Source organism: Erinaceus europaeus, chromosome 4, assembly GCF_950295315.1.
Source record: "Erinaceus europaeus chromosome 4, mEriEur2.1, whole genome shotgun sequence".
Classification (NCBI taxonomy): Eukaryota; Metazoa; Chordata; class Mammalia; order Eulipotyphla; family Erinaceidae; genus Erinaceus; species Erinaceus europaeus.
This window is the reverse complement of record NC_080165.1, coordinates 54,276,916-54,303,154: the sequence shown is the minus strand read 5'-3', so window position 1 is coordinate 54,303,154 and position 26,239 is coordinate 54,276,916. Positions and strand designations below refer to the sequence as shown.

Below are 26,239 nucleotides of genomic sequence, written 5' to 3'. Positions count from 1 at the left end.
ATGTGCGTAACCCACTGCGCTACTGCCTGACTCCCTTAACATGAATTTTTAAAGGTCCATCCAAGATCAACTGAAAATGGTGAAGTCACCATTCTTTGTAGCTGAGTAGTATTCCATTGTGTATATATACCACAACTTGCTCAGCCACTCATCTGTTGTTGGACACCTGGGTTGCTTCCAGGTTTTGGCTATTACAAATTGTGCTGCCAAGAACATATGTGTACAGAGATCTTTTTGGATGGTGTGTTGGGTTCCTTAGGATATATCCCCAGAAGAGGAATTGCAGGATCATAGGGTAGGTGCATTTCTAGCCTTCTGAGAGTTCTCCAGACTGTTCTCCACAGAGGTTGGACCAATTTACATTCCCACCAGCAGTGTGGGAGGGTTCCTTTGACCCCACAACCTCTCCAGCATTTGCTGCTGTTACATTTTTTGATGTATGACATTCTCAGAGGAGTGAAGTGGTATTTCATTGTTTTCTTTATTTGCATTTCTCTGACAATCAGAGACTTGCAGCATTTTTTCATGTGTTTCTCTTTCTTTTGGATCTCTTCTGTGGTGAATATTCTGTCCATGTCCTCCCCCCATTTTTGGATGGGGTTATTTGTTTTCTTGTTGTTGAGTTTGGCAAGCTCTTTATATATTTTGGTTATTAAACTTTTGTCTGATGTATGACATGTAAAGATCTTTTCCCATTCTGTGAGAGGTCTTTTGGTTTGGGTAGTGGTTTCTTTTGCTGTGAAGAAGCTTTTTAATTTGATGTAGTCCCATAGGTTTATGCTTGCCTTGGCCTTCTTTGTAATTGGATTCATTTCATTGAAGATGTCTTTAAAATTTATGAGGAAAAGAGTTCTGCCAATCTTTTCCTGTAAGTATCTGATAGTTTGTGGTCTAACATCCAAGTCCTTGATCCACTTGGAATTTACTTTTGTATTTGGTGAAATATAATGGTTCATTTTCATTCTTCTGCATGTTTCTTTGTTTTTATTTCTTTATTGGGGAATTAATGTTTTACATTCAGCAGTAAATACAATAGTTTGTACATGCAAAACATTTCCCAGTTTTCCATATAACAATACAACCCCCACTGAATCCTCTGTTGTTCTGCATGTTTCAACCCATTTTTTCCAACACCATTTGTTGAAGAGACTCTGCTTTCCCCATTTAGTAGTCTGGGCACCTTTGTCAAAGATTAGATGTCCTTAGGTGTTCATTTGTTCTTTTTAAAAAATCTATTTTATTTATTTTAGCGGGGAGAGAGGGGGGGAGAGAGATAGAGAGAGAGAGAGAGAAACTCACTGGAGGTGAAGAGGAAAGAGACAAGCCAGAGAGCACCACTCAGGTACATGTAGTATTGGGGGTTGAACTAGGACTCTCAGGCATGAAATTCTCATGATTTTATTGGTTAAGTTACTTTCCTAGTCTCTCATTTGTTCTTCTTTTTCTAGTTCTTCCAGATGTAACTTCTGATAGTTTGAGATTTTTTTTTTACTGTTTATTTATATGGATTTCTTTGCATTCATCCATCCATCCATTCATTAAAAATTTTTTTTTTATTATCTTTATTTTATTTACTGGATAGAGATAGCCAGAAATCGAGAAGGAAGGGGGTGATAGAGAGGAAGAGACAGAGAGACACCTGCAGCACTGCTTTACCACTTGCAAAGCTTTCCCCCCTGCAGGTGGGGACTGGGGGCTCAAACCTGGGTCCCTGTGCACTATAACATGTGCAGTCAACTGGGTGTGCAGCCACCCCGCCCACCCCATCCATCCATTCTTTTTTTTTAAAGCAGAAACAAACTTAAAAAATTATTTATTTATTCCCTTTTGTTGCCCTTGTTATTTTATTGTTATTGTAGTTATTACTGTTCTTGTTATTGATGATGTTATTGTTGGCTAGGACAGAGAAATGGAGAGAGGAGAGGAAGACAGAGGGGGGGAGAGAAAGATAGACACCTGCAGACCTGCTTCACCGCTTGTGAAGCGACTCCCCTGCAGGTGGGGAGCCATCCATCCATTCTTAACAGAGCACTGCTCAGCTCTATCTTACAGGGCATTGAATCTGAAACCTATGGTGTCTCAGGCATGAAAACTTCTTGCATAGTTATTATGCTATTTCCCCAGCCTCAAATATCCTTCCTTTTTTAAAAAAATAATTAATTTATAAAATGAAAATAGGGAAAATATTTATTTTTTGGATAGGGACAGAGGGATATCAGGAAAAAAAAGAAAGAAGAAACAGAGAGGAAGAAAGAAAGCTATATCTATAGGAGCTGGAGGTGGTACACCTGGTTAAACACACATGTTATCATGCGAAAGGACCTGGGTTCAAGCCCCTACTCAGCATCTACAGGGGAAATGCTTCACAAGCGGTGTCTAGCTTTCTCTCTCTGTGTATATCTCAATTTATTATTATCCAATAATAAATAAATAAAATAATAAAAAAGAAAGAATGACACAGCACTGCTTCACGTATCAAGAAGCTTTCCTCCTCCAGGTGGGACCCTTGCACATGGTAATATGTGCACTCAACAGGGTGCACCACGACCAGCCCCTAAATTTCTTCCTCCCCTCCTTTTCTTCTTCTTCTTTTTTTAAAAAAATATTTATTTCTTTTTTATATTTATTTATTTTCCTTTTTGTTGCCCTTTTAAAAAAATTGTTGTTATAGTTACTATTGTTGTTATTGACGTCGTTGCTGTTAGGACAGACAGAAATGGAGAAATGAGGGGAAGACAGAGGGGGAGAGAAAGACAGACACCCGCAGACCTGCTTTGCCACCTGTGAAGCAACTCCTCTGCAGGTGGGGAGCCAGGGCCTCGAACTGGGCTGGTCTTGCGCTTTGCACCATCTGCACTTAACCCACTGTGCTACTACCCAACTCCCCCTCCTTTTCTTCTTAATGTTTAATTTTTTTTATTTACTTTAATATGAGATACAGGGAGGAAGAGAGAGAGAGAGACTAGAGCACTGCTTAGCTCTGACTTATGATGGTGCTGGAAATTGAACCTGTGATCTGAGAGTTTCAGGCATGAAAGTCTTTTTGCATAAAAATTATGCTGTCTCCATAGCCCCTAAAATTTCTTCTTAATATTGCCTTCTATTTGCCTCATCCCACAAAATTTGATAGCTCATTTATTCACTTCTATTAGTCTCCAGGTAATTTTTTTTTTTTAGTTTCTTTGTCGACCATGAGCTATTCAGAAACATGTTGTTTACTTTCTACAAGTCTGAGGTTTTTTCCAGTTTTCTTTTTGTGTTTGATTTCAAATTTTATATAATTATGAAAAGAAAAGATATTTTATATGATTTCAATCTTCACACATTTCCTGAAACTTGTTTTGTGTGCTAACATATGAAAAATCCTTGAAAATGTTCCATATGCACATAAATAGACTGTGTATTCAGTTCTTCAAGGATGGAAATTTCTCTATATGTCTATTAAATCTATTTCATCAGTTATTTTCTTGTTCTGTTCACTCTGAGCGCTGACCTGCTATTGCAGTACTTCTTGGAATGGTGTCCTCCTGGGACAAATTAAAAAAAATAAACAAATTTTCTTTTTTTAAATTTTAAAAAAATATTTATTTCCTTTTAGTTGCCCTTGTTTTTTATTGTTGTAGTTATTATTGTTGTTATTGATGTCGTTGTTGGATAGGACAGAGAGAAATGGAGAGAGGAGGGGAAGACAGAGCAGGGAAGAGAAAGATAGACACCTGCAGATCTGCTTCACTGCCTGTGAAGCGGCTCCCCTGCAGGTGAGGAGCTGGCGACTCTAACCGGAATAGTTACCCTGGTCCTTGCGCTTAGAGCCACTTGAGCTTAACCCGCTGTGCTACGGCCGACTCACAACAAACTTTTTATATCCAAAATAATGTGTGTGTGTGTGTGTGTGTGTGTGTGTTGGTACTACCATCATTTGACTATGCAGATTCTGACCTTCCTGTTCTTTAGTGTTTTGTTGTTATTTCGTGTTATTCTTGATTATATTTCTGGTTATGTTTTACCAAAAACTTCAAACATGTTTGAGAGTATACAAAATAATGAATCCTTATGCTCCCATCACCCAACCTAACAACTTAGGTTGTCAACTTAGGGGAGATAGCACAATGATTATACACAAAAATTTTCATATCATGAGCCAGAGCTGAGCAATGTGGCTCTGTTGTGCAATGGATAGCTCACTGGACTACTAGACAGAGTTGAACAGTGTGCTCTGAATAAAAAAAAGAAATGTCAATATGTCATTTGACAATAGCACTTAAATAAATACCCTATTAGAGATATTTATCCTCTCTCTCCCTCTCTTTCTCTCTCCCTCTCTTTTAGTATTTCTTGATATTCTGTGGACACTTTTGACCATAAGTGGTAAGCAAAATGATGGATCACATCCCACCAAGATGTCCACATTCTAATCCCTGGAGACTGTGACTATATTAGGTTACATAGTAAAGAGAAATTATGTTTGTTGATGGAATTAAGATTGTTAGTCAAATGACCTTTAAATAGAGAGAATATTCTGGATTATTTGGGTGGGTCCATTGATTCTTACTTAATTTGTAATCAAAACTGTATGGTTCTCATAAAACATATTGCAAATGACAAAATGAAAAAATATTGCACAATGACTTAGAAGTTAAGCTCTGCCATGTACCCATAAACTGTTGTTTGGGGTTTCTGTCTGTTTTCCAGAGCACTGCTCAGCTCTGGTTTAAGGTGGTGCTGGGAATTGAATCTGGGACCTTTGTTGCTTCTAGCAAGAAAAGCTATTTGCATAACCACTATGGTATCTCCCCAGGCCCAGATTGTTATCTTGAATAGACTAAAATTTCCAAACAATGTAATGAAGAGTTATGCATTCAGATGCAGCATCATATAGAGAATTTAGCACATAATCTGATTTTTAAAAAAATTTTCTTTCTTCCTCTTTCTCTTTCTTTCTTCCTTCCTTTCTTTCTTGCTTTCTTTCTTTATCTCTTCATTTATTTATTGCCTCCAGGGTTATCACTGGGGCTCAGTGCCTGCACTACAAATCTACTGCTCCTGGAGGCTATTTTCCCCATTTTGTTGTCCTTATTGTTATTGCTGTTGTTGTTGTTGGATAGGACAGAGAGAAATGGAGAGAGGAGGGGAAGAAAGAGGGGGGAGAGAAAGAGACACCTGCAGACCTGCTTCATCACTTGCAAAGAGACTTCCCTGCAGTTGGGGGACTGGAACTGGGATCCTTGTGCTAGTCCTTGTTCTTCGCGTCAAGTGCACTTAACCTGCTGTGCTACCTCCTGGCCCCTTTGTTGCCGGGCTAGCTTGAGGATGCCTCTTCCTGGGCACTTACTCTCTGGGTTGGAGAGAACTCGACCGGAGCCAGGCTGGGCTGCTACTCACTCAGTGATGCGGGAGAGATGACTCATGAACTCATGGTGGAATGGCAATGCAATGTCTTTATTGATCAGAGAGCCAATGCTTTTAAATGGTAGACCCAGAAGTGGCAAGTCGGAAATGGAAATGGCTAGGAAGGGGGTGGAGAAAGGCAAAAGTGAGCTGAAAGGTAGGAACTTCCTTAGCAACTGTTGCGAGGGTTTTAACTGGTAGGACTAATATTACCCTGAAGTCAGGGAGGGTCTCGAGGTAGAAAGAAGATAGTCAAAGGAATGGAATGAGTGGGGATCTCTCAGACACAACAATGATTATGTAGATAGGCCATATTATCGGGAATGCAGGGTGCTTTGTGAGGCTCCTCACAATTACCTGACATCTCCCCCTTTCTTTTTTATCTAATGGCCATAATATCAGGAATGTGGGGTGCTTTGTGAGGCAGGGAGTCTGATAGGATGAGGCACACCTTTGGGTTACTCCTGTCCCTCCTTGCTCAACCTTTTGGTAGAGAGAGAGAGACTAACAAGATAGATACACTCCTCAGGTCAAGCCCTGCCAAGCTCAACCACATCCTCACAATTTCCTGACATTTCTCTTTCTTTCTTTCTTTCTTTCTTTCTTTCTTTCTTTCTTTCTTTCTTTCTTCCTTCCTTCCTTCCTTCCTTCCTTCCTTCCTTCCTTCTTCCTTCCTTCTTCTTCTTTCTTTCTTTCTTTCTTTCTTTCTTTCTTTCTTTCTTTCATTTTGCCACCAGATTTATCACTGGGGCCTGGTGCCAGCACTACCAATTCAGCACTCCTGGAGGCCATTTTTTTCTGTTTTGTTTTCCTTTCTTGTCTTTTATTTAACAGGATAGAGAGAAGTTGAGAGGGGGAGGGGAGACTGAGAGGGAGAGAGATAGACACCTACAGACCTGCTTCACCACTCCTGAAGCATTCCCCTTCAGGTGGGGAGAGGGGTTTAAACAAGGTTCCTTGCACATGATAGTATCTGTGCTTAACCAGATGAGCCACCTTCTGGTGCCCTGAAATTAAGTTTCTATACCAACTTGACATCTTTTACCCAATCTGAATACTGGTTGTGAGTTTTCGTTTATTTATTTACTTTATTGCCACCAGGGTTACCGAGGGAGGGGTTTGTGCCTGCACAATGAATCCATCATTCCTATAGGTTTTTTTTTAATTGGGCATAGAGAAATTGAGAGAGAAGGGAAACAGAGAAGGATAGTGAGAAACACCTGCTGTAGCACTCTATCACCACTCATGAAGCTTCCTTCTCATGTGGGGATCAGGGTTTTGAATCCAGGTCATTGTGTATAGTAACATGCGTGTGCCCTGGTTCTCTTTTTTTTAAAAGTTTTTTATTATTATCTTTATTTATTTGATAGAGACAGCTAGAAATAGAGAGTAAAGGAAGAGAGAGAGAGAGACCTGCAGCCCTACTTTAACCACTTGTGAAGCTTTCCCCCTGCAAATGGGGACTGGGGACTCTAACCTGGTCCTTGTGCACTGTAATATGTGCACTCAACCAGGTGCACCACTGCCTGGCCCCTATGCCCTGGTTCTAATTGAGTTTTATTAAAAATATGTTTTAGAAATATTTATTTATTCATTCCTTTTTGTTGCCCTTGTTGTCTTATTGTTGTAGTTATTATTGTTGTTATTGATGTTGTTGTTGGATAGGATAGAAAGAAATGGAGAGAGGAGGGGAAGAAAAAGAGAGGGAGAGAAAGATAGACACCTGCAGACCTGCTTCACCGCCTGTGAAGCGACTCCCCTGCAGGTGGGGAGCCAGGGGCTGAACTGGGATGCCAGTTCTTGTGCTTTGCAACACCTGCGCCTAACCCACTGGGCTACCACCAACACCCTATTAAAAATACTTTTAAAAACATCTAATATTTTCTTTTTATTCATTGTCTTATGCTTATAGCAATTATTTGTTTGTTTTGTCATCTTTTTATTTATTTGTCAAAATATTGGTCAGCTCTGGTTTCTGAGCTCCATGGTCATGGGGATCAAACTTGGAACTCTTGCACAAACCATTGTGCACTCCAGCTCACACAGTAGCATTTCGAAGCTGTGTATTCAACCACAACTGTATACTATCTATCAACATATGTAAAATAAAAGTTGACTTATTTTTTCTTTTATTTCTTATTAATTAATTAATTTATATTAGATAGAGACAGAGGGAGATTGAAAGGGAAGGGGAGGGGAAAGGGAGGCAGAGAAGCATAGAGAAAGAGAAACACCTGCAGCGTTGATTCACTGCTTGTGAAGCTTTCCCCCAATATGGGGATTAGAGACTTGAACCCTGCTTCTTGTGCATTGTATCATGTGTGCTTTACCTAGTGCACTACTATCTGGCCTCCAATGTGGCTCAATTTTTATCTTTTCTGTTTCCATAATATTAAACACCACAACTTAGCTGAGGTCTAAAGAATCTTAAAAAAATATTTTTTTACATGTGTGTGTGTGCGCGTGTGCGTGTGTGTGTGTGTGTGTGTAAAAGAAAGATAGAGAGGGAGAGAGAAGGAGAGCATCACTGTAACACATGCCATGCTGAGAATTGAACTAGAGACCTCATGGGCCTCCTGGGGTATCCCAATAGATCTTCAGATATTGAGAAGAAGAGGTGAGAGTACTGCAATATGAGAAGATGTTATTGCTTTTACGTTTGATCATAGAAGAAGGAGACCATGAGAAACATAGGAACCATGTGACCTCCAGAAGCTGGAAAATACAATGATGTGGATTTTCCCCTAGAGTGATCAGAAAGACACTACCAGCATCTTGATGTTAGCCACAACTGTCCTGTCATCTTCAGAACTGGAAGAGAAGAAAGTTGGGTTGTTGTAAGCCACTGAGTTTGTGGTAACTTGGTTCAGCAGCATTGGGAGATTATTATGCCATCATCTCTGAATGGGGGTGAGGAGGGACTAGTCTATTTCACCAAAGCAGCGTCTCATCCAGGATAGGCCATCAGATAAGGGGCCACTCTTGAAGCCTAGAACCTCCTTCAAGTAGAGATCAAGGGGAAGGAGCATCCTTACTTTTGAAAAATGGGTACTAGGAGAAAGTGATCTGGATTCCAAAGAGAAAGAGGAGGGAATCAATTATAACTGCTGCTAAGAAGACAGTGAGGAAATGGGACCCCAAGCATGAAGGTCTTCCCTTGCTTGGTGGAGGGAGCCAGGAAGGGTAGGGCTGCCAGCCATGATGAGTTGTGAGCCAGGACACCTGGGCTAGAAAGGGGTGGGGACATCAAGGAAAAAGGTGCTGGGGTGGGAACACCCAGCTTCCCTGGGACATTCAAGTAGCACCTGTTGCCACAGACTGAATTAGGAATAAGGGTGGAATGTGGGGATTATTGTCTCTGCAACCACTGACCCAGCCTGTTTCTATGGGCCCCCACCCCACTAATAGGATAAAGGGCTGGCTGTCTTAGAGCCGAGGGAGATGCTAGAGCTGAGCAAGATGCAGGGCTGCACGGTGAGGAGCTGGGTTCCTCTGGGCCTGTTCCTGGTCTGTCTTCACCTTCCAGGTATGGGGGCCATGCTAGCCAGGGGGCAGGAGGGCCCTGAAGGGTCTGAGTCTGAAAGTGAGGGAAGGGTAATGGTAGGAAGATGCATACTTGTGCTCCCGGGGGAAGTCAGACTTGTCACGGGGACAGGAAGGGACTTGAAGTAAAGAGATTCAGGGACAGGAGGGACCCAACATTCAATCCATTGGCTGTCTTCTATTTCTTTCCCTCAGGCCTCTTTGCCAGGAGCATCGGTGCAGCAGAGGAGAAATCCCCCCAAGACTTAGGGCCCAACTTGCCTCAGTTTGAACAACCTTCCTTGAGCAGCCTTTCCAATGCTGAACACCCTCAGCTCAACCCAGTCTCTGAGTCTGAGGGGGCTCCTCTGAACCACAACATTTCTCCATCAGCCGGCTACCAACCTACAGAATATCTTGAGTCCCAGGGGTGGCCTCTCTCTGAGGGGCTGCCCCCTACAGATTCCTGGTCTTATGAGGACCCATGGTGGATGATATCTGCTGCAGATGAAGACTATGCAGGGGAAGCACTGCCTGAAGAGCTGTCCTTCCTTTCTGGTGCTGTTGCCCACCCTCTGGGTGGTGACCCTTTGCCAGCAGGGCCCTCTACACACTCTCCAGGTGATTTGTCCAAGTCTTCACTCCACCCTGAGGCCAGACAGCCACCCCGACCTAGTGTGCTGGGAGGCCATGGTCGAATCCTTGCCCACCGCCCATTCTGGTCACTCATCAACAAAATTCGACAGTCACTGCTGTCTGGTCGCCCTTGGGGTACCCTGAATCCTGCTAGGCCATGGGGAGCAGGAGGCCTTGGAACTGGGTGGGGAACTAGGCCCATGCCAAACCTTCTGGAAGCTGGGGGCATCAAAAATCAGTACCCAAGTACTAGCTGGGGGGGTCTTAATCGATTTCCAGGTACCAGCTGGGGGAATATTAATCAGCTCCCAGGAGGCATCTGGGGGAATATTAACCGGCTCCCAGGAGGCATCTGGGAGAATATTAATCGGCTCCCAGGAGGCATCTGGGGGAATATTAATCGGCTCCCAGGAGGCATCTGGGGGAATATTAATCGGCTCCCAGGAGGCATCTGGGGGAATATTAATCGGCTCCCAGGAGGCATCTGGGGGAATATTAATCGGCTCCCAGGCACTAGTTGGGGGAATATTCATGTACAACCTGGTGGTAATCATAAATTTCCTGCTGGAGTTCTCCAACCTCCTAGCTCTTCTTGGGACACTCCAGTTGGCTTATCCAATCCTGAAAATCCTGGGACACAGTAGGGCTAGGAGAATGACAGGGGAAACCCTAAATCAGATGGGTGGTGGTGGTGAGGGGCTGTTCCCATCTCCTGCAGTGTGAACTAAATCAAAATTCAATCGAAGCATTTCCCAGCATGATTTTCACTTTCCATTGCCTGCCTCCCCTCCTCCACTTCTGTTCTCAACTCCAATAAAATGCAAGAAGTTATTGAACCTCCTCTTTCTCAGAGACTTTGTTTCTGGGCACTAACTAAAGTGAGTTTTGTCCATTCCCAATTTCTAGCCAACCTCATGTCCTTCTAAGGCCCTTTCCAATAGATCATACCCTCTTGTTGTCTCCATCTTTTGCAAAAGATCAAAGCCCAGGTATCTGAGGGTGGAACCTCATGGTCCAACTGGGTGGGGAGGAGTTGGGGGAGGGCATGTTTTACATGGCCCTGGAATTGGAAATGGGGAGGAAGGGTAGGGTGGTAGGACTCATTGTAATGGCACCTGTGCCAGGAGGGATGGATGAAGTCAAGTTGGCATCAGGGCCAAGTGGGAAACAAACACCCTTTGACTCGCAGAGAACCAGAGTCAGAAAAAGTCATTAGTCCACGTCAATGATTATTCATTTTTTAAATCCCCAGAAAGTCAGGCTTCTTGAGAGCAGAGGTCTCCTCCCTTTATGGATCACTTGGCACATTGTAGTGCTAGAGAATCACAGACTTTGAACACTGCTGAACAAACAGCAGACCTTAGTAAAGGAAGAAAAGAAAGTGGGAAGGTAAAGGGAGGGAAAAGCCTTGAAGTCAACACCCCCTCGATGGCTTCATTTGATGCTTCTCTTCCCAAGTGATGACACAGTCTCTTTTGGTCACACTGTTGTCTTTTTGCCCTTCCTTTGATTTTCTCAGGAGCTAGATGGTGTGATGGGGTCTCTGGAAGGGTATGGTTCCTGGGGGACACCCTTGCCTTTCCCCTTATGTGCCTACCCTTCTCCAAAGTGGTCTAGTAATATGAGCCCTCTGCACACCCTGGGAACAGCTGTGAGGGAGGAAGGCAAAGGGGGAGATAGAGAGGGAGAGAGACACCTGCAGCCCTGCTTCGCCACTCATAAAGCTTCCCCTCTACAGGTAAGGACTAGGGGCTTGAAACTGGGTCCTTGTGCACTGTAATGTTAGTGATTAACCAACAGGAGTTAGTGCACCAACTCCTGGCCCCTGCAGTTCTCTTTTCTGCACTAGTCTCTTTCATAATTCCAAACTCATTCTCTTAAGCTTGGGTGGGTCTTATTTCTCTCTATTCCACTTTCCATGTGCCTCCCTCCTGTACCCCCAAGTCATCTGTGTTTGCACTGCTAAGTTCTGTGTTGTCCCCCAGCACCTTGGTAACAGACACCACTACACCAATGCTGGCAGTCAATACTGAATGAACTCTCTGATTCCTAGTTTCTCCCTTCTATCTTGTTCCTGAGCCTCTGGGCTATGCACCTAATCTGATCTGTACTCCTGCTGTTGTCTTCAGAGAGATTCACTGACACCTTCTTACAAGTTCTTGCACAAAGCCCATCTCAGTTCATGAGAAGTTCTGTACATTTCATCATTCCAAGTATCTGTGAGGGAGGTACTATAAAGTAAAGAAATAGAGACTCAAAGGGATTAAGCCAATTTATACATAGTCAGTGAGGTCACCTAGTTAGTGAGTAATGACTCAGACTCAATTTCCCCTATTGTCTATCCAGGGAGTGTTAAGGTACAACAGAACATCAACACAAACACATCTAGACTTTGTTGAGTATCTATTATGTGCCAGACTCTAAATGAAATGCTTTCACAAGCATCCTTTTAGCTAGTCCCCAAAACCATTCCATCTGGAAGGTATTGCTCAGTGGAGCTACTGAGGCCTAGAAAAGAAAAGGAGTCAGGATTTGCAGAGGTAAAACATCTATTGAGTTAGTGCAGTTTTCTAGTACTCATCTCTGATGGAGGCTCCTAGGTAGCTATGACAGCTGTCAGAATGGCTTTCGCCTTAAGGTTAAAGTGAAAAATGTCAACAATATGTGACGTAAGAAGGTCCTCAGGTAAGAGAGAGAGAGAGAGAGAGAGAGAGAGAGAGAGAGAGAGATCTCACAGGGTAGGGCATCTACCTTGCCATTAGAGTGGCCCAACTTCTAGCCCACCACATGGAAATAAATATAGCACTGGGGAAGCTTTGATGCTATAGTTAGTATCTCTTCATTGAAAGCCAAAGACAAATAAGCAACAACAACAACAACAACAAAAATAACAGCCAGGTCTTAGGGTCTTCAGTGGTGGTTCCGTGTGGGTTGCTGCTGATATACTAGGTTCTGTATTTGTGTTAAAGGTAAACTGGTAGACATGGGGGTTGGAGTAGTAGGTGTCTTCTCTTCTATTCTAGGAGAGAAGCTCCTGCTGGAGCAGGAGCACTTGCTTAGATGGGAGAAAACAGAAGGTCCCTTCAGTGTGCTCACATATCCTTATCTAATATATCAGTTCAGGCAAGTCATTTACCTTTGTGAACTTTGGTTTTCTCATCTGTAAAATGAGATGAAGGCAGATGCCCAGTCTAAATCACAGAGTTGTTACGAAGTTTAACTAAATTCATAATAAAGTGGATTAGAGACTGAAAGACTCCTAGCAGGCATTGTTCCAATGAGGTGGTCTCTCTGGGGATTGTTTTTGTCTCCACATCAGTGTTGGTCTGGCCAACTTGACTTGACAGTGATTGTCGAAGTTGGAATGATGCCTTCTGGTGGAAATTACTCAGAAGAATTAGTCTAAGGTCAAGAAAATAGAGGGGTCAGGGAGGTGATTCAGTGTTAGAGCATATGTTTTACATGTGGGAAGCCCTGAGTTTAATCCCAGCATCACATGAGAATGGAGGAGTGATGTTGAGGTCCCATTCTCTTACTCAAGTAAAAAAATAATTCAAAGATTTAGAGAGAGAGTAAGAATGTGTGAGAGAAAGAAACAAGAGCATAAAAAAAGAAAGAGGAGCATCACTCTGAGAACTGACTCAGTACTACACACCTGCAAGTTCAGCACTGTGTCTGTCCCCACTCTGCAACAATACTTATTTATTTTTTATTTAAAAAATATTTATTTATTCCTTTTTGTTACCCTTGTTTTATTGTTGTAGTTATTATTGATGTCATTGTTGTTGGATAGGACAGAGAGAAATGGAGAGAGGAGGGGAAGACAGAGAGGGGGAGAGAAAGATAGACACCTGCAGACCTGCTTCACCGTTTGTGAAGTGACTCCCCTGCAGGTGGGGAACCGGGGGCTTGAACCGGGATCCTTATGCTGATCCTCATGCTTTGCTCCACCTACACTTAACCCGCTGTGCTACCACCTGACTCCCCTACTTATTTGTTTTTAATAAAAATAATTTCCCCCAACAAAGCACTGCTCAGCTCTGGCTTATGGTAGTGCTGGGAAATTAAACCTGGGACTTTTGTTTCCTCTGGCAAGAAAGTCCTTTTGCATAACCATTATGCTATTTCTCCCACCCACTTATTTGTGTTTGACCAGAGCACCATTCAGTTCTAACTATTGGCAGTGCTGGGGATTGAACCTGGAACCTTCCCCATACAAATCCTGTGAGCTACCACTGCTATATCTACTTAGTTCCTTAAGTATAATATTTTTAAGTAAAAAAATAAGGAAGTGAGTTGGATTATTTTAAAAATAGTTTTTAAAAGATGTATTTATTCATTTATTTTAAGGAACAGAACCAAAGTGGCACGTCTGTCATCAGGGCCCTCATGCCTGCAAGGAAGGTACTCTATCCACTGAACCATAGCCTAGGCTGCCCATATTAATATTTAATGTGAACATTAAATGCCATTTTCATACTGAAATTAATTTAGTTTTAAGAACTGAACTAACATATAAGTCTGACACACGAGCTTTTAGAAATGCAAAATCTTAATAATGATAGCAAAATCCATTACTTCCTTTTTTTTTTAAACATACTTTATAAAATCCTCTTGTGGAGCTAGGCATACCTAGTTGAGTGCACACATTACCATGCACAAGGACCTGGGTTCAAGTACCTGATCCCCACCTGTAGAGGTGACGCATTGCAAGCAGTGAAGCAGTGCTGCATCTCTCTTATTTTCTCTCCCTCTCTGTCTCTCCTTCCCTCTCAATTTCTCTCTAGCCAATCAAATTAAAATAAACAAACAGCAAAAACAACAAATCTGTCTTGACCTGTGTTCCATAAGACATTTTCTTCTAGGGGGTCAGTCGGTAGCACAGCAGGTTAAGTGCACATGGCACCAAGTGCAAGGACCAGCGTGTAAGGATCCCGGTTCGAGCCCCTGGCTCCCCACCTGCAGGGGAGTTGCTTCACAGGCAGTGAAACAGGTCTGCAGGTGTCTATCTTTCTCTCCCTACTCTGTCTTCCTCATCTCTGTCGATTTCTCTCTGTCCTATCCAACAACAATAACAACAACAACAACAACAATGATTAACAACAAGGGCAACTAAAGGGGGAAAATGGCCTCCAGGAGCAGTGGATTCATAGTGCAGGCATCAGCCCCAGCAATAACCCTGGAGGCAAAAAAAAAAGACATTTTCTTATTATTATGATATGCTCATTTGACCTATTAGCAACATTAAATTATAAGCATTCCTTATTTATACTTTATTATAATTTGGAAGAAAATCTAGATATTTGGGGCTGGGTGGTGGCACACCAGGTTGAGCGCACATGTTACAATGCGCAAGGACGCAGGTTCTAGCCCCCGGTCCCTACCTGCAGGGGGGAAAGCTTCACAAGTGGTGAAGCAGGGCTACAGGTGTCTCTCTGTCTCTCACCCTCTCTATCCCTCCCTTCCCTCTCGATTTCTGACTGTCTCTATCCAATAAATAAAGATAACAAAAAAAATTAAAAAAAAGAAAATCTAGATATTTAATCTAGAGAAACTGGGTCAACTGTATTAGTTCTCTCTTTATTTTTTAAAGATTTGTTTTATCTATTTTATGAGAGGAACTGAGGCAGAGGCCAGAGCAGCACAGTGGCATATGCTGTGGGTTCAAACTCAGGACCTCTTGCTTAAGACTCACATAGCCCTTTCCTCCTGGAACTTACAGTCTAGGAGAGGTGTGGGGAGGAGAATGACATGACCGCCAGGTAGTGGTGCACTCAGTTGAGCACATGTGTTACCATGCTCGAGGTCCTGCTCCCTACTTGTAGGCAGGAAGCTTCACGAGCAATGACGTAGTTCTGCAGGTGTTTCTCTCTCTCTTTTTTTATCATTGTGTGGTTGTTATTTTTGTTATTATTATTGCTGTTGTTGGCTAGAACAGAGAGAAATGGAGAGAGGACACGAAGACAGAGAGGGGGAGAGAAAGACAGACACTTGCAGACCTGCTTCACTACTTGTGAAGCGACCCCCCCAGGTGGGGAGCTGGGGCTAGAACCTGGGTCTTTAGGTGGGTCCATGCGATTCGCGCCATGTGCGTTTAACCTACAGCGCTACTGCCCGACTCCCTCTCTTTCTCCCTCTCTATCTTCCCCTCCTCTCTCCACCTCTCTCTGTCCTATCAAATAATAATATAATAAAATAATAAGTAATAAATAAAGAGGAAAATGCTTTATCTATTTTATCAGAGGAAGTGAGGCAGAGGCCAGAGCAGCACACTGGCATATGCTCACTGGGAGAGGTGGACTCATAGTACAGGCAGTGAGCCCTAGAGATAACCCTGGTGGCAATTGTTAGCGAGCATAAACCAAACCACCATCCACTGTAAGGAAGCAAAGATGTTTATTGGCGAATTGCAATCCGGGCCGAGATGGTGACTGGTGTTAGTCTACCAAGCTCGACCCCGAACAGGGCTCAAACCATACAATTTATAGGAATTCAGACTACACTCAGGGAGGGGGAGCACATCACCTTATCAACCTACATCCAATAACAGGCTATAGCAAACACAAGATCCAATCATTTCAAACTTAGCAAAAGCATGATCCATTCAAAGCAAAGCGCGGGCTATTTTCAAATATAGTAAGATCACACAACCAATAGAATTCAACCAGGCAGGGTTGCCACATCCTCCTGCCATCGGCTATGACCACCCATCCAGTAGACAGCACACCACAAAGTCTGTGCAAAGGTCCTGATAAGGCTTGTCCCCATGCAGGGTCCTTCGAACAACTTACAAGACAATGGGTGGCCTTCACTGATTAGGTCCTGCTTATTCAAGGGGGAAGGGGCAAGGAATTTTCCACCTCATACTACAAGCAACTCATACTAAAAGCACTTAACAAACAACTGCATAAAAAGGGAATTTCAAGGCTACTGCCTTTTACATTCCCCACTTGTCTTAGCCGAGAATCAAATCTTTGATTCATCTTCATCTTTTTTTCTTTTGGGTCAGTGGGATCAGCAACTGTCCTCTTCAAAGGAGTGTGATGAATCTAGTGGCACTTTCCGGCAACCTTTGCAGCAGTTGGTGTACTCAGGATCACAATATAAGGTCTTTCTCACTGGGTGTGCCTTGTGGAGCAGGCAGCAGGTGACAGGGTCCTTCCCAAAGGCTTGTAGCACAGCACTCTAATTGTCCTGCAATATAGTCTGGAGATCTGTAAGAACTTGGTAACAGTTGTGGGATAGATCAGAGACAAGAGCATCACAGATCATGACAGCAGCAGTCTGCCAAAAACCATTTCAAAGGGAGACAGTTTGTTTACAATGGGAGACAGTGTACTCTCAGAAGGGCCTGAGCCAGGAGCGATACCCATCCCCTGCCAGTTTCAAGGGTTAATTTAGTTAAAGTCTCCTTTAAGGTCTAATTTATCTCTCTACCTGCCCAGGGATATGGGGCTCGTTAGCATAATGAAATTTCCAATTTGTTCCCATTTCTCGGGCCACTAACTGAGACACAAAAACAGTGAATGTCTGCTTACCAGAACCAATGGTGAGAGGGAACTCTCCACCTGGGCACTGTTTTATCTAAAATTTTCTTGCTCACCATCTATGCCCCCTCAGACTTTATTGGTTAAACCTCTACCCAACTTGAAAATGTGTCTATAAATATCAGCAAGTACTTATACCCAAAAGTCTCTGATTTTACTTCTGTAAAATCTATTTAGTCTCTAGTCCTAATCTCTTGCCCATCTTATTTCTCCTTACTGTATCCAGGGTCCTTTGGAAGCAGGGAGCCTAGTAGAATCAATGTCAAGGCTGGCCCTGCTTGTTGTGTAGCTGCACAAGTGGCTTCATCTGCCCTCTAGTTTCTTTTCTGATGTCCGGAACAATGGGTCACGGCTGCTTCTTGCAGGGTCCATGCGGCCTCCAGTAGGTTCTTTTGCTGGATCATCTTCCCGGTGGGAGTCAGGAATCTTCTCTCCCCACATGCTCCATGCACACGCCATGTAGCAAAGGCATACCTCTTGGCAGTCATGCTTTTGTAGGGAGCCTCAGGATCCGTCTCCAACATCAGGGTGGCAGGGTTCAGGCTGGTGGCAGCACTGAATTTCACCCATGGCTGGTCTAGGAACAGAACTTGGTAGCAGGTTAGGTGGGCATTGGACTTGCCCCAGTGATGGCTTGTCTGCTTTCCTTACCAGCTGTGCCACAGGTGCTATTGTCCTCAGGCATTTTGTCCATCCAGCAGCCACAGGGTCCAATATTTGACAAATAGGCAATGGGTCTGTGCCATGGCCTAAGTTTTTGGGTCAGCACTCCCCGGCTTATGCCTTTAAGTTCATCCACCAGCAGTCTAAATGGCTTGTTGATAAAACAGCCTTTCTTCCAGTGTCCTTTTTCTTTGCAGTAACATCACTGATCTTTCTCTACCCTTAGCCCCTATTTTCTGACTTTCCTTTTCCCTCTGGGCACTGCCCCAACTTTCTCTTTCTTTCTTTCTTCCTTTCTTTCTTTCCAAAGTCTAATGTCAAAACATTTACCAACTTCTTAAAAACCCTCTGAGCAATCTCTCAGCTTTTCTTTAAAATCTTTCTGTCTTCTGTAACTTTTTTCTAACACCTGGGGCAGATTTGAGCAACAAAAGGCCCAGTTTAGTGTCATTCTATTTACCTTAGAGAAATTTGTGGGCCATTTTACTGCCTCTTGGAGACCCCCTAAGAGAACCTGGCAGTATGATTGAAGGGGTATCACTGCTGTACTCGTACATTTGTAACCAGTAAGACATACACAAAACCAGATTAAGAGCTTACCAAAACTGACAATCTAATGACCAGAATTTGCCTATACATCTCTATGTAATTTTAGAAGGTCTTTTTAACAAACAGATATACCAGTATAGTATATAAAGTCAATATCTAATGTGTTGACATAATAAAATGATCACCATTTTTTAGCATTATTTTAAACTGCTTGGACAATTTAAGCACAATATCAAAACAGTTTTTGTTAAGATCTTTACTCATCACAAAGCTATCATGAATAAGTGTAGATATAAAACTCTTAATAGATTTTACCCCTTAGAACTCTAATATGGCAACTTAAAGGGCTAAAATAAACCTCATAACTTAAATATTTAAAATAATAATTTTGTTAAATCAGGATTTGCCAAAACAAATCTATCAGACCAAAAATACCATTTGTCAAGAATAAATCTCTGACAGTGTCTTAAAACAAACCAGATAATTTTTAAAAGCAGAAAGATATAAAACCAGAGCAAAAGCCTCAGGCTAGAAAATCATTAATATAACCAATGTGTTATTTTGCACTCACCTAAGCCAGTTCTACTTCTTTAGTTGAGAAGGTATTTTAAAACGTTTACATGTCAATAACCTTCCTGCCATTTTTCACACAAGAGATAGAGACACATCTTCAGTGTATGATACCTAACTTGAGAGACTCTGTTTGAATTTTAAAGAGCATACATTTAAAAGTTATTTTTTTAACCTCCTGTAGCAATTTCCATAACCAGGATCTCTAAACCAAATTCAGTTTAACTAAATTTTTCTTTAAACTTTAAACAAACTCTAATTACTTAGAGAGTTAACACATACTAGTGACTTCTCAAAGCATTTTCAATGTCAGACAAATGCCAAATTTGCTGTGGACCAATATCTATAAAATAGATAATTTGCATATCAATTTGGAGAAGATGAATTGTCACATTAAATACTCAAGACTTTAAATCTTTAGCTGTCTTAGCAAATGAATTTTTTACCCTTATATTACCACATAAGAACTGTATTGAAAACTCTTTTTTTAAGAACTTTGATAAGAATGCAGCTTTAAAGTTACTTACACTTTTAACCTTAAGATTAACATTTTTAGGCCACAAAAACAAACCTAAAACACACATATAAACATGTAAGACATCTCATAGCCACCTTTTTATCATTTATATATCTGGGCTGATTGTTTAAGGGAAAAGAGCAGCTTTTAACCAGTACAGACACATCTTAGCAACATACCTGGTCAAACACAAATTTAGATCTGCACTCACACAATTTTTCAAGATGAAACATCTCACATTTATATACTAAGATTTTTCTTTTTATCCAATAGCTCCTAGGACAACCTTAACTAGCCCTAAAAAAACAAGGAAGAAGAAACAAATTCTTTCAGCTTCTCTCCACGAGGAGCCCAAGAGGACCAAGGACAGTTTTCAGACAGCTCCAGTCAGCTCCGGGGGCATGGGTAAAGCCACACACATGCTAGCACTATCACCCATCTGCACCCATGGGCCCATCCCAGGTCACAGCCACACCGAGGCAGGGCGGGGTGTCGCCCCTGCACTAGAGCTGCTGCCTGGCCTGGCTCCAGGCCCCTGCTGTGACCAGCCAGCCTGACTCCTGTGAGGGCGGGGTGGCACCCTCAGGGTCCTGCCTGGACTAGCCTGAGGACATGATTCTGCTACTCAGGCTTAAAAGAGAGACAAAGACAAGGCAAAATTCAGCTGGCAACTTCAGGCCGGAACCAAATCTGGTCCCGTCGCTCTGAGATGATTTCTTAATGTTGACCAAAAAGACACAGGGACACAAAAAAGCACAGAAACACATCTTACATCGAAGGTGAGCCTCTCTGAGGAACAAAAAGTCATGAGTTTATATTTATGCACTCCTACCCCCAAACTATGAGTAACCAGGTCCAGTGGGGTAGATGCCGCCTGGCCCATTCCTGCAAAGTGAAAGTAAGTGAACACGAAACACAGACTGACAAACAGACAAGACACACACAGACAGACAAGCGCGCTTAACAAATGTCCAGACAATATCTAACACCCCAGATTTCACGGATTCTTTTTATACTTTTTCTTACAGCCAGGTGGCACACCGTTTTCTCATTCTCACACACTTTTTCCCTATCAACCCAAAGGGTGTCCACTTGGGACCTTCTTCCCTTTTTAGGTTGCAAGTAGTTTTTATTAATGGAGACTCCAGTTTTTCTAAAATTTTTTAACCTTTAACCTCCTGTGGTACCGTAACACAAAATAAGGGAAGGAGACAAACAAAAAGACAAACCGCAAATGCTGCGAGACCAACAAGGCAGATTGTAAGTGGGGAAAAGGAACTGACATCTGACGGATGTCAGGCACACAACTATGCTCGCCTGGCCGGGCCCCTCGCGGGACCTTAAGGGGTCTTAGCTTAGGGGTGACCGTATGATCCCCGGTCTAGGTCTCAACTACATTGAGAACCCCCACTTAGCTGAAACGACCCCACGGACACGCAGGTTAGAGCCCACTCAAGCCCCGTAGCTTTTCAGGCCGTGAGGCACATAACATTCACACACACGCAGCAGACCATCCATTCAGTCAAGATTGGGCAATTACCATTCCAGCCACTGCTACTAAGGAATATTGCCAGTTAGGCCTTCGGGAATCACCAGAGAGTAGCTCTGGCCAGACCCCCTCAGCTGCACTATCAAGCTCAGCCTTTTCGCGAATTGCCAAAGGGTGAGAGAAAGAAAAAGGACAGACAGAGAGTGGCCACACAAGACAAATCGCGGTCAGGGCGTGAACTATCTCTCAAGTCCTATTACCACCCTGCCTAACCGGGGCTGTCGGATCTTCTTCCAGATCCCTAGGGTGTCGATCCTCTTTCAGATTCGTCACCAGTCTGACCTGCCCCAACGGCCTGGAAGTCGTCACTTCTCAGCACCGCGGTCTGGGATTACACCGCGGCGTCCCGCAATCCACAGACCTTCAGGCCCCGCGGGGACGTGCACCAAAAATCAGGCCTGATCTACCAGTCCTCCGGAGGCACAAAACTGAAAACAAAACGGTACCGCACAAAATTTAGGCCTAACTTACCGGCGCCGGGCAGGGCTTCCAAGGCCTCTGAGGGTCCGGACCCGGGATGGGGTGTCCTCAGGAATTCCCATCTGAGGGATCTCGCTGGGGCCTCCAAATGTTAGCGAGCATAAACCAAACCACCATCCACTGTAAGGAAGCAAAGATGTTTATTGGCGAATTGCAATCCGGGCCGAGATGGTGACTGGTGTTAGTCTACCAAGCTCGACCCCGAACAGGGCTCAAACCATACAATTTATAGGAATTCAGACTACACTCAGGGAGGGGGAGCACATCACCTTATCAACCTACATCCAATAACAGGCTATAGCAAACACAAGATCCAATCATTTCAAACTTAGCAAAAGCATGATCCATTCAAAGCAAAGCGCGGGCTATTTTCAAATATAGTAAGATCACACAACCAATAGAATTCAACCAGGCAGGGTTGCCACATCCTCCTGCCATCGGCTATGACCACCCATCCAGTAGACAGCACACCACAAAGTCTGTGCAAAGGTCCTGATAAGGCTTGTCCCCATGCAGGGTCCTTCGAACAACTTACAAGACAATGGGTGGCCTTCACTGATTAGGTCCTGCTTATTCAAGGGGGAAGGGGCAAGGAATTTTCCACCTCATACTACAAGCAACTCATACTAAAAGCACTTAACAAACAACTGCATAAAAAGGGAATTTCAAGGCTACTGCCTTTTACAGCAATGAAAACAAACAAAACAACATTGTACCATAGAGGAGGGCAGCTGTGTGTGTGTGTGTGTGTGTGTGTGTGTGCATGTGCGTGTGTGTGTTTGAGCATGTGCGCGCATACACGTTAGCGCATAGCCAATGACATAGAGGATGGTGGAGTGACAGGAAGGAGGATATCTGAGAAGCATGGGGCATGGAGCAGCTAGAAAAAGCCAACCTGAGGACCACAGTAAGGGGACCAGGGTACATGGAGTGGATCCTGAGGGGTCTGGTAGACCCTCTTAGTTGTTTTGGGTTTTATTCATAGCTAAAGAGTCATAGGAACTCAGAATTTGAAACACAGGAGCAATAGGGTCACGTATTTGTCATTTATTTATTTATTTATTTATTTATGAGAAATATAGGAGTAGAGAAAGAACCAGACATCACTCTGATACATGTGCTGCCAGGGATTGAACTCAGGACCTCCTGCTTGAGAGTCCAGTGCTTTATCCAGTGCATCACTTTCCGGACCATGTATTTGTCTTTTTAAATTGATCCTTGGGTGAGGGAGACACCACAATAGTTATGCAAAAAACTTACCATACCTAAGTCTCCAAAGCTCCAGATTTAATTCCCAGCACCATCATAAGCCAGAGCTGAAGAGTACTGGTTAAAGGAAAAAAAAAAAAAAGACCTTTTGGGTCATTTATTTATCGTTTATTAGAGAGAGAAAGAGAGAGAGAGAGCCACTGAGCTCCCTCTCCAAGCCTCTGTGGCCTAGGAGCTGACTCAACAGATAAAGCACAGGATTTGCTTGTGTGAGGCCCTTGGTTTGATTCCTGGCACCCTATGTGTCAGAGCTGAATAGTGTTCTGGTATCTCTTCTCTCTCTCACTCATGAAGTAGTTTAAATAGTCATGAAAAATTAAAATGACTTCTCTGGGCAAAGAAGGGCTGAAAGAGTGAGCGTAGAACGGATAGATTTTGATGACCCAGGCAGTTTCAATAATGTGAGAAGTGGGTGCAGAAAAGGACTGCTAAGGGCACTGACAACAAATTGAAACACATTTGCCAGAAGCAGACCCAGTGGGCTAGTCACTAGGAGAGGACATGACTCCAAGGATGGCTCAGCAGGACTGACACAGCTTCATGATGTGACTGGGTGGAGCTTATGTTTAATTATCAGCTTTGTTTCCTGTTTTTGCTTGTCTTTCTCACATGGGAATCTTTATGATCTCTTGTCTGGGTGGTTACAGTAATGTTCTAATTGGCCCTGTACCCTTAAATGAACACTGGAATAAAGCACCACAAACTGGGTGGCTTAAATGACAGTACTTTGCTGTCTATGCATTCCATTTTAGAACTGGAAGTCTGAATTCAAGGTGTAGGCATAGATGGTCTTACTTGCCAGGTTCACACCTCCTGTCCATCCTAAAAATCATTTGGGAGGGGTGGGATGGGAGATAATCAGGCACTGTTTAATAGATAGAGAACTTCAAATTTCCAAGAAAGAAAGAGATGTGGAGATGGATGGTGGTGATAGCTATACGACAATAGTGATGAATTTAATATTACCAGACTGGACACTTAGACATGGTTAAGATGGTATGTTTTATGTTATGTTTATCTTCAAAAATTGTTTTTCTTTCATTACATCTGAGAGACACATACCCCAGGGCATTGGTCCACCATTTTATGCTGTGCCAGGAACTGAACCCTAGGTTCACACATGCAAGGTATATATATATGCTCTACTAATGGCCCACCTCTTCAGCTTCATGTTATGTGTACTTTAATGCCAAACAAATAAACAAAACCAACATCAGCTCCACTCAGATCACTCTCCTATGGAATATTGAAAGCTTATAGAGTCTGGAGTTTTCCCTTGTGACCAACTCCCCCTTCGTATTTTGAATTCCTTTACCTCTCAGTGTCACTTACACCTCACTCCTGGTTCCTATTCTGCACCAGGACAGACACCACTGGTCTGCAGTACAGTGCATGAATTTCTGTACCCATCTGTCACCCCCCCCCACTTGCCTGGGACCAGTCCTCTAGCTCTTGGTCCCTCTGCAGTCTTGTCCCTGATACCATCTACCTTCTGTTTCTTTTTTTAAATTATTTTTATTTTCTCTTTAAAATTTCTATATTGGGGGATTAATGGTTTACAGTAAAATACAATAATTTTTACATGCACAACATTTCCACATAACAATACAACCCCCACTAGGTCCTCCTTTGCCATCATGTTCCATCCAGGACCTGAAGCTTCCTCCCCCACCCACCCCAGAGTATTTTACTTTGGTGCAGTACAACAAACCTAGGCCAAGTTCTGCTTAGGGTTTTGTCTTCTGATCTTGTTTTTCAACTTCTATGAGTGAGATCATGCCATATTCATCCTTTTGTTTCTGACTTATCTAACTTGACATGTTATCTTCGAGCTCCATCCAAGCTGGGGTAAAGAAGGTGAATAATTCACTATTTTTAATAGCTGAGTAGTATCCCAGTAGTAGCTGTGTATATAGACCACAACTTACTCAGCCACTCATCTGTTGTTGGATACCTGGGTTGCTTCCAAGTTTTGGCTATTACAAATTGTGCTATGAACATGTTACTTCCTGTTTCTCTGCCTGCTCAATAGTCCATTCAACTACCAAAGAGATCACAGTTCCAGAAGATTTTTTAAAAAATATTTTATTATCTTTATTTATTTATTAGATAGAGACAATCAGAAATTGAGAGGGAAGAGGGAGATAGACAGGGAGAGAGACAGAGAGACACCTGGAGCCCTGAGTCACCACTCATGAAGCTTTCCTCCTGCAGGTGGGGACGAGGAGCTTGAACCTTGTTCCTTGCTCACTGTAATGTGTGCGCTTAACCAGGTGCGCCACCACCTGGCCCCCAGTTCCAGAAGATTTTAACAAAACCTGGAGAACCCTGGGGGTTACAGTGGGACAAGCAAGAGAAGTGAAAGTGTGCTTGGTTGAGGGAAAAGACAGCAAATACTGACTTATCTTTGAAGTTAAATAAAAATATATCTAAATGCTTTGTTAGACATGTAAGGGTAACCACAAAGTCAAATGTTACGTGAAGGTTCATATTTAAACTTCTAGAAAGACTGAAACAACAACACAAAAAGCAGTTATTTCACTGAAAATCAGGAAAGGGAAAGAAGTAATAATAATACTCAGAGGAAATAAAATATCAAACACATAACTTGACCTCTTCTTAAAAAAATATATTTGTTTACTTATTTATTCCCTTTTGTTGCCCTTGTTATTTCATTGTTGTACTTATTGTTGTTGTTATTGATGTTGTCATTGTTGGATAGGACAGAGAGAAATGGAGAGAGATGGGGAAGACAGAGAAGGGGAGAGAAAGATATAGATATCTGCTTCACTGCGTCACTGCTTGTGAGGTAACCCCCCTGCAGGTGGGGAGCCGGGGCTTGAACCAGGATCCTCCTGCCGGTCCTTGTGCTTTGCACCATGTGCTGCCGCCTGACTCCCATTGATTTATTTTTTAAAAAGTATATTGGGGCCCGGTGGTGGCGTGCCTAGTTAAGTGCATATGTTATAGTACACAAGGTCCCAGATTCAAGCCCCTGGCCCCCACCTGCATGGGGAAAACTTCACAAGCAGTGAAGCAGTGCTGCAGTTGTCTGTCTCTCTCCCTCTCTAACTCCCCAGCCCTCTTGATTTCTGGCTGTCTCTACCCAACAAATAAAAAAAGATAATAAAAAAAAAAATAAAAAGTACATTAATGGAGAGAGTTCTAGTTCATCCAAGAAGTTACTTAGTGGTTATTCCTGGTTACGGAAACTTTTCGTCTTCCTACATTGTAACCAGAGGCTTGGTTTAAACTTTGTAAAAGGAACATAGATATGGTTACCATAAAAACAAAGAAAGACAAACAAGCAATCCTACCCATCTGCAAATGAGGCTTTCCCATGTGAAGTCTTTCTGTCTAGATCGTTCACTCAACTCTCATGCCCCATGCCTTTCTCATGACACTTAATAATTCTAGTTATAGATGCTGCAAGTAATGGATCAGGCACTAAGCTCTATATGCCTCAGCTTCCTTATCTATAAAATGGGTATAGTCAGAGTTTTCATACAAAAACCCTGTGAGATGACTCAACCAAACATTTGTGTTATT

At 42.9% G+C, this 26,239-nt stretch overlaps 1 protein-coding gene across 1 annotated transcript; it reads left to right on the top strand.

Annotated features, from left to right (window-relative positions):
• The first annotated feature begins 8,829 nt into the window (after positions 1–8,829).
• C4H6orf15 (chromosome 4 C6orf15 homolog) lies at positions 8,830–10,360 on the top strand. Its single transcript, XM_060190806.1, has 2 exons — positions 8,830–8,914; positions 9,127–10,360. Exons 1-2 carry the CDS (start codon positions 8,830–8,832, stop codon positions 10,188–10,190), a joined length of 1,149 nt encoding a protein of 382 aa, XP_060046789.1. The 3' UTR covers positions 10,191–10,360.
• Positions 10,361–26,239: the final 15,879 nt, after the last annotated feature.